Source organism: Octopus bimaculoides, chromosome 5 (assembly GCF_046866305.1).
Source record: "Octopus bimaculoides isolate indiv1 chromosome 5, ASM4686630v1, whole genome shotgun sequence".
NCBI lineage: Eukaryota > Metazoa > Mollusca > Cephalopoda > Octopoda > Octopodidae > Octopus > Octopus bimaculoides.
In genome coordinates, this window is record NC_142932.1 from 47,106,792 (window position 1) to 47,119,303 (window position 12,512).

Here is a 12,512-nt window from a genome sequence, read left to right on the forward strand (position 1 = left end):
TTTTACTGCATTGATACCCAATAGCTAGTGTTACTTAAGTTAACAGAAAACAAAATGGTTAAGAGATTTTATAATTAAAACATTCTGGGATTGCATATTCACAGACTATGTAGTTAAATAATCTTTCCATATTTAGTACGAATGTAAAGTCTACACTGCATCTGACATTCTAATGCCTAACAAAATGCCAAATAATAATAATGATAATAATAATAATAATAATAATAATAATAATAATAATAAATAAATAAATAAATAAATAAAATGAATAGATGGAAAGAAAAAATAGTCAACTGTCTAAAGGAAAACCATAGTAAATGACAAGAAAAATGAGAACAAAGATGAAGGTGGTGGTGGTGGTGGTGGTGGTGGCAGAGGTGGCCATAGCAATCACAATGATGGCAGTATATAGCCGCAGCAGCGGCAAGAGTGGCAGAAGCAGCAGCAAAAGTGGCAAGAGTGGCAGAAGCAGCAGCCGAGGTGAAAGCAGTGGGAGCAGCAGTAGCAGTGGAAGCAGCAACAACAATGGTAGTGCAGAAAGCAGTAGCAGTGGCAGTAGTGGAGAAAGAGAAGACAGCAGCAGCAGCAGCAGCAGCACTGGTGATAGCAGAGACAGCAACAACAGTGGCAGCAGCAGTGATAGCAGTGGGAGCAGTGACAGTGGTGGTAGCAACAACAGCAGTGGCACATGCAGCAGTGACGGCAGTAGTAGTAGTAATGTCAGTGGCAGCAAAGGTGGTGGTGGTGCTGGTGGACCTACATCTGCTGCCACTGGTGCTAGTGTGCACATTATGATTTATCTACAATAACTAAAGAAGAAGTGCATAAAACTTTTCTGTAATGCACACCTTTTTCAAGTTTTCTTTTTCTTTTTCGAGTTCTTCTTTTCTGACCAAATTGCCTGGACTTGAACTTTTCCCAGTCTGTTTTTCATTTTCCTTTTGTACTTGATTTATATCTGGAATATCAAGATAGAAAGTACACTAGCAACAATAAAATAATAACTTTCATTTTTCGTGATACCATATCCAAAATCTGATATAATACACTGTCAAAACACATAATAATCATTGTGCCGTGTGGAGACCAGCATGCCAAAGAATAGACTCAATATTTCCTCTGCATGTTGTAAAAGGCAATTAATAGAGGTTGAGATAGGATTCGCACTCTGACCTCATAAAACCCCCACCAGCAACGAATACCCAAACAGACCAATGGGTTGGAAGGTTGTCATCTGAGTAATACAAAGGTGCCATCCAACAAGAATGGGAAATCATAAAAAAATGTGGATGCAGTGACATACTTTTATAGAACAAGTTCCCATAATACTACTACTACTAATATACATAAACTTACTTTGTTATTCTGAAAAGTGTGCTTTGCAATTAATTGTTCACTATATGCAACCTCATTAACTCTAGGCATTTTTTTTTCAATCAAAGGTCTACTTGATTAACACATAAACTTTTCAAGATGTAGATATTTTCACTGTCATATGTGCCTTTAATTGAATATCATAAAAGATTACCATATTCTAATGTTGTATTTGATAACTGCATTCTTTATCAGAGTAGTGTAAAAAAAAACATGTTAAATATCTATCAAATTGGGAAAATAATAAAGTTTTGCCATGACAATGTGATAATAGGAAGATTTAGGCTATGGGAGTGCTGTGTAGGAAGTGATTGGAATACTGAGTATGTAACTGATCTATCTTAGATCTAAGAGAATTTGAGAAAAAACAAAATGTTATAGTCTAGTTGTTGATCATTTCATTAACTTGAAAACGAATACAAAACAATCTTCACAGCTAGACTAAGTATACTTATATATGTAAGCTAAATGAGAATAGTTTGATTTAGAATTTGGGGAAGGTTAAGTAGAAATGCTATCTTTCTTCACTCATGTACATTAACACCTATCATTGAGAAATAATACTTGTATTAGTTAATATATCAATTTCAAATTTTGGCACAAGGCCAGAAATATTGGAAGAGGGATAAGTTGATTACATCGGCCCCAGTACACAACTGGTACTTATTTTATTGACCCCAAAAGAATGAAGTACAAAATCAACCTCAGCAGAATTTTTACTCAGAACATGAAGATGAACGAAATGCCAATAAGCATTTTGCATGGTATGCTAATGATTCTGCCTGCTCGCCACCTCATGTATTAGTTAATATCTTCAATAAATAAACAGAACCAAGAGAGTAATACCAAGGAAAGATGACTAAAAATCAGTGAACTGAATAAAATACAATTTAGGCAAGTAAAAAGAAAAACTTAAGAAAGAATATTATAGATGCATTAGACTAAAGCTTAAAATTTAAATAAGTTCTAAAACTACCCACTTTCTTCACCCTCACCCCATCCTGTTACTTTTTATAACACCCAATCTGCCTCTCAACCTCTTGGTCACCTTACCTGGGGAGAATAGGCACACTGTAGTGTAGTAAAGAATCTTATGTCTAATGGGAGTACAATTCAACCACAGAAGTACTGGTGTACAATAAAATGCACCCAGTTCAATCTGTAAAATGGCCAGCAAATGAGTAAAAATAACATATGGCCAAGAGTAACTTTTAGTATTGTCAAGGACATTAATCTCCCTAGTGCTGGTGCCATAATAAAATGTACTCAGTACATTTTATGTTGTGGCTAAGTTAGAAAGAGCATCCAGAAACCAAACCAAAACAAAACATATGAAGGAGATGTTAATCTAATCCCTCTATGAAGATACTAACTTAAATCTGAAATCAGATCATGGCCACCCATCCAACCAATACCAGCATGGAAAGCAGACAAAATGAAAAGGAGGAAGGTAATTCCTATTACCATAATTGGAGTATGTAATTTAGCATGTTTAGAGAGGAAAAACAGGAAAATAATGACAATTTTTAGAGTGTTCCAACCAAACACTAACACAGGAATTTATAATTACTATGAAAGCAAAGGGGTAGGAGTGTTCTACAACTAGAAGACTATCATAAATAGCCACTCAAGATTCCAAAATCACCAGAAAAAGAACAACTGAAAATTAGCGACCTAGCAAGTACAAAACAAAGGTTATTTTGTTGTCAAGAAAGCCAACAATGAGTATCAGAATCTACAAAATGAAAAACTAATCTAAAAATTGAACTACAAAATATCATACAGCAACAAGAGTAAAAATACCTCGTGGTCAATACTTAACTTTTGAGCGAAGTGGATGTGGATGTAAATGGATAAACATTCCTGGCTAGCTGAAAAACCTGGGACTCACAGCATAAAAGGAAGTTACTTTAATCTTGGTCCAAGAGTAAAAGATGAATGACCAGAAACTTTCAAAACAAAAATGAAGATAGTATAAAATATAACTGTAGAATATGCGTAGGATGTGGGGAAATACTCAGTGACATTATCTATGTGTAGTTAGAATATATAAACATATATAACTGAGTTCAAGGTTCCATTGCAGAAAATTATTATAGATTAATGAAACACCTACAGAAAACAGATGGTACAGACACTCTGGGAAAAACATTTCACATCAATTAAATAACTTTTCTCAAAGATTATCAAAGACCATCAAACAAAATTGATATCTTAGTATTTATGTATGAATTCTAACAGATGACAATATCTCTCCAAGAGAAAAGAAAAATACAATCTCAATACAAAGAACTTCAAAACAGATGTGAAAATACAATTCACATAAAATCTCAAAAGACACCTTTAGAATGATAAAAAGTGATACAGTAAATATATAACAAAATCCAAGAACTTAGACACAAATAACATACAGAAAAGTGTATACTAAGGCAGAACCTACACGGTGTATTATGAACACAATAAAAATAGTCATAACAATGCATATGCCAAGACACAGAGATGCAGAAATAGTTATGTTATTAATAACTATTTACAGAACAATTTGAAATACAAATAAACAACAGTGCACTTAGTTTGAGAAGAAATGATAAGAAGAAACCAGAATTTGAAAAGATATTTAACAGAAGTTTACACAAAGATATTTATTTTTAAGATACTAAAGAAGAGAAATTAGCATTTATAATTGATACAAAACTTAATAATAGTGACTATACTTCATGAAAGCAACAGGCATGGAGTTTTTATTCATTATTAATTATTACTTTCAATATATTTCCAATTGAATTAAATATTTTCATAATCAAATTGTTTGAGAAGAACAATTTTTTAAACAAACATGGTAAGCTGTTAGCATTCCAGACTTTTACATAAAAGAAAGATATTGAAGTCAACAAATACTAAATTCAACAAGAATGGTCAATATAAACTCATTGTTATCTCAATCTGTCTATAGCCCGAGGATTTCATTGACATTTACACAGATATATATATATATATATATATATATATATATATATATATATATATATATATATATATATATATATATATATATATATACATATATATATATATATATATATATATATATATATGTTGTTGTACTTGGGGATGGTCATATTGCCAGTTTAGCCAATAAAAACACACGCACTGTATATTTGGTGTTAATTTTTTTTTTTTTTCAGCTTTATATTACATTAATCTTAATCTTAATCTTATTTCGGCCAGAGTTCTTTCGTCACACTTCTGTGACCTCATCAGTGGTCCTTTGTTTCCTTCTTTCTTATGTGTGTCTCACCTTGCTAACTATCAGCCATTTTTGATAGTTAGCAAGGTGAGACACACATAAGAAAGAAGGAAACAAAGGACCACTGATGAGGTCACAGAAGTGTGACGAAAGAACTCTGGCCGAAATAAGATTAAGATTAAGATTAATGTAATATAAAGCTGAAAAAAAAAAAAAAAAAATTAACACCAAATATACAGTGCGTGTGTTTTTATTGGCTAAACTGGCAATATGACCATCCCCAAGTACAACAACATCTGTTTCAACACACGATTTCACATAAAAAATCTTGCAAAACAAATATATATATATATATATATATATATATATATATATATATAACTAGATATGTGAGAAATTTCAGAGAAATTTTGAGACATATGTTGAGTGTATTTGCGAGATATTATAATATTGTATATGTTAAACAAATATAGGTAAATGTTATACAGTAATTAAGCATTATCTGATGTAGAACTCAATAGCAAATACAGAGCCAAATTTAAGTATTGCATATCATGAAAGATACTTTCTTATAAATTTCACTTTCTCAGGTTTATATTACACAGATGTACACATACACATGAATATACAATATATGTGTGTATAAATATATATACATATAGTGTATATATATATATATATATATATATATATATATATATATATATATATATATATATATATATATATATATATATATGATATGTTTGAGTCATATATCATACCTGGAGATTATGTTATAAATAAATATTTTTATAACTCTGTCTCAGGTATAATATTTGACGCAAAAGTGTTTTGAAAGTTTCAGTCATAAAAAAAACCCAGTAAATATGTAAAATATAACTATATATATATATATATATAGTTATGCAGTGAATATATTGTCATCTAAATTACACAAAAATGAAAATAACACTGACATCTCATTTTAACAAATATATTTACCAAAATTACATAAATATATCTTGAAATGCTAAAGAGTAAATTTGTTCAATAAAATCTTCATTGGCTTTAACCATGGCCTCCAGATATCTTCAGAATCTCCTACAACTCTTCTGGAAGGTTTCCTTGTTTAAGTTGGTGAATATTGCCATAATCCTTACCTTCAGTTCATCTTTAGTGTTACAAGGAATTTTGTTGGTCTCTCACTCAACTGCACCCCTCACATAATAATCAAGGGGGTTGTAGTCTGGGGAGTTAGGTGACCAGATGTTAGGGGTGATGTGGTTGCAGAAACTGTCTGACAGCCATGACTGGGTTCTCCTGCATGTGTGGCATAGTGCAGAGTCCTGTTGCCAAACATAGAGTCTTCCGGCAGCCACCTTCTTGACCCAGGCCAGCACTATCTCCTCCAAGCACTTGGTGTAGGCCTCTGTGTTGAGTCTGAGGCCGTGTGTGAAGATAAATGGAAGCATAACATCGCCATCACTAGTGATCACTTCAAACAGCATGTTGTTGACTAGATGTTTGATTTTTTTTCACTCTTGGTACATATTTTGGGAACACAACAAGCCAATGTTTGTTCTGTGTGTTCACCATCTGATCTTGAAAGAAATTTTTCTTGTCTGAAAAAAATCAAAGCATGTTTGGTTGGAGGAGATGCTTGAGTTAGTTCAAAAGCTTCGTAACATGGTCTTTCCTCTTGTCCTTGATGGCTTTGGATAAAAATTAGGCCTTTCTCATCTTGTATGAGGAATACCAAATATCTTCATGCACTGCCTGCCTGATAAGAAACTCAGACACTCCCATGTCCCTGGCGATGGACCTGATTGACTTGGAGGGATCGTTGTCAATAATGGCCTGGATCTAGCCAACAAATTCAGGAGTTCTTTTCTTATCAGAACGATTAGAAGACATTTTCTGAGCTGCTGTACCTTCGTAATCATCATTAGACTCATCCAACTCTTTCCACATCCTTTGCACTGTCCTCAGATTGATACCCAAACACTTTGAAGCCTTCACATGCATATATATATATATATATATATATATATATATATATATATATATATATATATATATATATATATATATATATATATATATCTCCAAGTTTGTGTGATTGTGTATAGAAAAATATATTAATCAATGAAATTCTAACATAGTCTGATTTTCATATTTTATTATTTACAATTTTTATAATTTTACAATATTATAATAATAGGATATTATATATTTATTTTGATAAAACTAGTACATTCATGCATTACACAATCATCAGGTTTATGTAGTAGTTGTGACAGTCATGTTCCACAACCGACAACTGTATATCATCATCATCGTTTAACGTCTGCTTTCCATGCTAGCATGGGTTGGACGATTTGACTGAGGACTGGCGAACCAGATGGCTGCACCAGGCTCCAATGTGATCTGACAGAGTTTCTATAGCTGGATGCCCTTCCTAACGCCAACCACTCTGAGAGTGTAGTGGGTGCTTTTACATGCCACCGGCATGAAGACCAGTCTGGCGGTACTGGCAACAGCCACACTCAAATGGTGTTTTTTACATGCCACCTGCACAATATATATATATATATATATATATATATATATATATATATATATATATATATACCTATTATTTTAAGGAAATTGATTCCCCCAAAGTACTAGATATTGAACCAGTATTTCCTTGAATGAAACCATCCCTCCACTCACAAGATATCAGTTAATATAAGGCTAATGTAAAAGCACACACAAAATAAGGTGACATGCAGTACATCATTTATCTATTATTTTACCATAATTGATAAAAATAAGCACTAGTAATATATCAAAGTATATTCCTTTGCCAACATTCTTATCTCCTCCCCAACCATCTACAAGAATGAGAATTGCAGCACTTCATTAAAAAAAAAAGTGAAAGAAAAGAAATTATCACTTACATAAGTTGAATTAATTCGAACTAGTCTAGACTTCCTGCATGGCCGGAAATATTCAAATATAAATGACATGGTTTCATCAACTATGTCATAGTTTTTTATATCAGACCAGCCCCCAGCCCATCAGGAATCACTACTGAGATGCTGAAAATGTCTGGCAGTGTCAGCTATAGTCTTGTCACCCGTATAATCAATCAGGTGATACATGAAGGAGTCATACACAATGACTGGTGTAGCAGCACCATAGTCAACTGCTACAAAAGTAAAGGTGATACATTAGATACGAACAATTACAGAGGTTTCAAGTTGTTGGATCAGGTAATGAAAGTCATGGAGAGAGTCATAGTCCAGCTAATTAGGGAGAGAGATAGTTTTGACGAGATGCAGTTTGGATTTGTGCCAGGGAAAAGTACCACTGATGCTATATTTCTGGTAAGGCAGCTGCAGGAGAAATACCTAGCCAAAGATAAACCTCTGTACCTGGCTTTCGTTGACATGGAGAAAGCCTTTGACATGGTCCCCCGATCCCTTATCTAGTGGTCAATGTGGAAACTAGGGATAGATGAGTTGTTAGCGAGAGCTGTACAAGCCATGTATTGTATAAGGATGCTGTCAGTAAGGTGAGGGTTGGCAAGGAGTATAGTGAAGAATTCCTGGTTGGGGAAGGGGTCCACCAAGGATCAGTCCTCAGCCCCCTCTTATTCATCAAGCAATAGCAGAGGAATTCAAAGGAGAATGCTCCTGGGAGTTTCTCTATGCTGATGACCTTGCTCTAATAGCTGAGTCACTATCAGAACTAGAGGAGAAGCTCCAAGTGTGGAAGCAAGGTCTAGAATTGAAGGACCTTAGAGTCAATCTAGCAAAAACCAAAGTCTTAATAAGTAGGAAGGCAGACAAATCACAAATCCCTTCAGCTAGATGGCCCTGATCTATAGAAAAGGTGTAGGTAGAAACTCCATAAGATATACCCAGTGTAAGCTATGGACACATAAGAGGTGCAGCAATATCAAAGGAAGGTTAACTGGGAAAATAGTTTTTGTGTGTGGCAAATGCTCAGGGGCAATAAACACTGAAAATGTGCAGAAAACAGCTTCTGTCACATGCCAGGGGAAAAACTAGAAGTAGTTGATAGCTTCTGTTACCTAGGTGACCAAGTCAGTATCGGATGTGGATGCTCTGAGAGTGTAGCTGCTAGAATAAGAATAGGCTGGGAAAAGTTCAGAGAGCTCCTACCCAAACAGCCTTTCGCTCAGAGTAAAAGGTAGACTGTATGACACATATGTGCAAACTGCCATGCTACATGGCAATGAAACATAGGCCATAACTGCTCAGGACATGTGTAAGCTTGCAAGAAATGAAGCCAGTATGCTCCGCTGGATGTGTAATGTCAGTGTGCATACACAACAGAGTGTAAGCACCCTGAGAGAAAAGTGGAACATAAGAAGCATCAGACGTGGTGTGCAAGAGAAACGACTACACTGCTATGGTCCTGTGTTGTGTATGGATGAGGATAGCTGTGTGAAAAAGTGTCACACCCAAGCAGTAGAGGGAACCTGTGCAAAAGGTTGACCCAGGAAGACTGGGGATAAGGTGGTGAGGCATGACCTTTGAATGTTGGGCCTCACGAAGTTGATGACCAGTGACCAAGACCTTTGGAGTTATGCTGTGCTTGAGAAGACTTGGCAAGCCAAGTGAGACCGTAACTGTGGCCTATGCCAGTGCAGTATAACCGGCCCATTTAATTGTACCCTTCAATCACTGGGCAATAAACTGTGCTTGCAAAGTCCTATTGAGTAGAGTGAAGTCATTGTCATGGCCGATGACAGCAGTGCCTGATTGGCACCCACGGCAGTGGCGTATAAAAAGTACCACTCAAGCATGGCTGTTGCCAGTGCTGCCTGACTGGCTCCCATGTCAGTGTCCTGTAAAAAGCACCATTTAATCATGATCGATAGCAGTACATCTTGACTGGCTCTTGTGCTGGTGGCACATAAAAAGTACCCACTACACTCTTGGAGTGGTTGGTAGTAGGAAGGGCATCCAGCTGTAGAAACTTTTCCAAATCAGATTGGAGCCTGGTGCAGCCTTCTGGCTTGCCAGCTCTCAGTGAAACTGTCCAACCCATGCCAGCATGAAAAGCGAACGTTAAACAACGACGACGATGGTGATGATGATGATATATATATATACATATATATAAGGCCTTTCAGCTATACAATAAAATTATATATGCAACATATTTATCATGTGCTGATAAATTAAGAAGGTAAGCTCACCAAAAACTATTTTATTCAAATTTAATAACCTAAACCAGTACAATCCAAAAATGTATGAGATAAATAAAATGAGAACCCTTGACAACTCCAGAATAAAATGCCTAAATTAAGAACCTGCAAAAAACTAAAATAAATCTACAGACATACAATAAACAAATATTAAAATGCTGCATTAAAGCTTATAAACATATAAACAACCATACCTACAAATAAATTGTAGGCAATCAATCAGGTAACCTTCAAAACACAACCAACTAAGGAATGGACTTAACAAACTGGGAATTTTCTCCTCAGCTGCCTAACAGATATCAATGCAATTTCAACATCTTTAGGCAGGACTACTACTTTCATCATTGTCAAACAGCCTTAAAACTATATACTCTAATGCTGGCTGGGCATATACAAACCAAATACTTTGCATCCAGACCATAATTACAAACTTAACTACCTATAACCCAATTACATAGTATTACAAATTTCAATTAAATATATTACAAACTCAATAATTACTCAAGTCAATCAACAATTCAATGAATAATTAGAGAACATTAAGAAGAATAAACTGAAAAAATAAATAATTAACATAAATTAAAATAATCAACATTGATAGACTATAACCACAAAATTTGTAATATACAAGGAACATATCCAGAAGCCAAAAATTAATACCAATGAATAACATATACTAACAAACCATAAACATTAATGTCTAAACATAACCACCCATTCTAAATCAAATATGATTTGATTGAATGAACCACAACCTATAGTGAAAAACACAACCCAAACATTCTTAATGACTTCTTGAATTACTAAATAAATAATTTAATAATCCTTCCAAAAATAACATTTCTATTCATCAGGAAACTTGCTCTGACCATCTATCTACTACATGTGCATTGGCTACAAAACAAAAAACAAATGGTAATGCCAATCTGAATGCAGCAGAAGAAGCAGTAACAATCCAATGAAAACCATTGAAACAAAACCGTTCCTTTCCCACTAACCCATGTGCAATCTCTCTCTAAGTATATCAATTTGACTGTAAAGGCACTCCTTGGCAAATTCTATAATTCTCTAATTCCACCTAACCATTTACTTCATCATATTTAACATTTTAATTTAGCTTCAAGCTGTCAACCAAAATTATTTCATATTTATTCAAAATAATCATATCGTACATCCCAAATATGCTTAAATTTCTTAATCAATCTTTTGGTACTAATCATTTAATTAATTAATCTTTCAGTACTAATCATTTACTTAATCAAATTTCTAGCATTAAAACCCTTGCTTTTACCTTATTTGCTTACTACATCATACCAAACCTATCTATCACTTTATCCTTTTAATTTAGCTGCAAGCTGTAAACTTGAAATCATTCCTGATTTACTCAAAATATCATTACGTATATCTAGAATACACTTCAATTTTTTAACTAATCTTTTAGCAATAAAACCCTATGTAATCATTTGCTTAATCAAATTATTATTCACTTCTGCTATTAAATCAACTCTATTAATTATTCTCCCAAATCTTATAATCTATTCGTCAAACACATAACCAATTTCATAAAATAAACAGGTATCAATATGGCAAAACAGTGACCTCAGAACTGAATTCATCCATCTTTTTTGCATAAATTAGTGACTGAAAACCCATTACAACATACCACAATCATAATGTCAAGACAATTAACTTTACTAACCTCCTCATTATTTCTGCTGATATTATATGTATGTGTGTATATGTGAGCGCATGCACACACACACACACACACACACACATACACACACACACACACACACACACACACACACACATGCACAAACATATATACATACATACACACATATATATATATATACATATATATAATAGTAATATAGGTGTATAAAGGTTGAATGTGGATATGTCCTTTAATTGGAGGTTTCCAAAACAGATTTCTAATGTTGAATCTTCATACTTTGCTGAGAGTTTACAGGTGTAAATTTGTGAAGATATGAAAGTAGTACTTGTATATAATGTATGATGAACTTATGGAATAGAGTTCCATAAATCACATCAATTTTGTTAAGAATGGAGGAAACAAATTTTTTAAATCTAAAACAAGTTTAATTCTTGCAGACGATCGTTTCACAGAGATATAATAATATAAATTCATGATTGAATTCAAGTAAATAAATGTTAATGTACTTTTCAGTGCAGAAAGGAAAGAAACCATTGGACAGTTCTACTACTTACTTGCCCTACACTACATATATGGAGCTATAATTCTAATTTCCATACTCATTTATAGAGAGAATGTTACCAATACCTCTTTACTTATATCTTCAAATAACCATTGAAGCCATTAGTTATGGTTCAATATCCAACATGACTCCCATCTCTTTCTCATACAGATACCAATATGACTCTCCTAGATCCAATTTTTTCTACACTATTCCTCTTTAAGTTCCTTGTATTATGGTTTCTTTCCTTCTTGCACTGAAGAGTACGTTGATATTTATTTTATTTAATTCAATCATGAATTTATCTTATTATAACTCTGTATGAAATGATCGTCTGCAAGAATTAAACTTCTTATAAATTGTAACAACTTGCTTCCTCCATTCTTACCTGACTTATACTCCTCAGTAGTTTTGCCAGTAGGAGCTAAATCTCTAATGGACACAGTACTTTCACGTCCATCTG

At 33.9% G+C, this 12,512-nt stretch overlaps 1 protein-coding gene across 3 annotated transcripts in view; it reads right to left on the reverse strand.

Moving 5' to 3' along the window:
• LOC106870492 (osmotic avoidance abnormal protein 3) overlaps positions 1-12,512 on the reverse strand; it is a 906,658-nt gene that overhangs the window by 494,118 nt on the left and 400,028 nt on the right. For all 3 annotated transcript variants that reach the window (XM_089352196.1, XM_089352197.1, XM_089352198.1), the window contains one exon: positions 849-958. In XM_089352196.1, the coding sequence (XP_089208322.1) occupies positions 849-958 (110 nt within the window). The remainder of the gene's footprint in view (positions 1-848; positions 959-12,512) is intronic.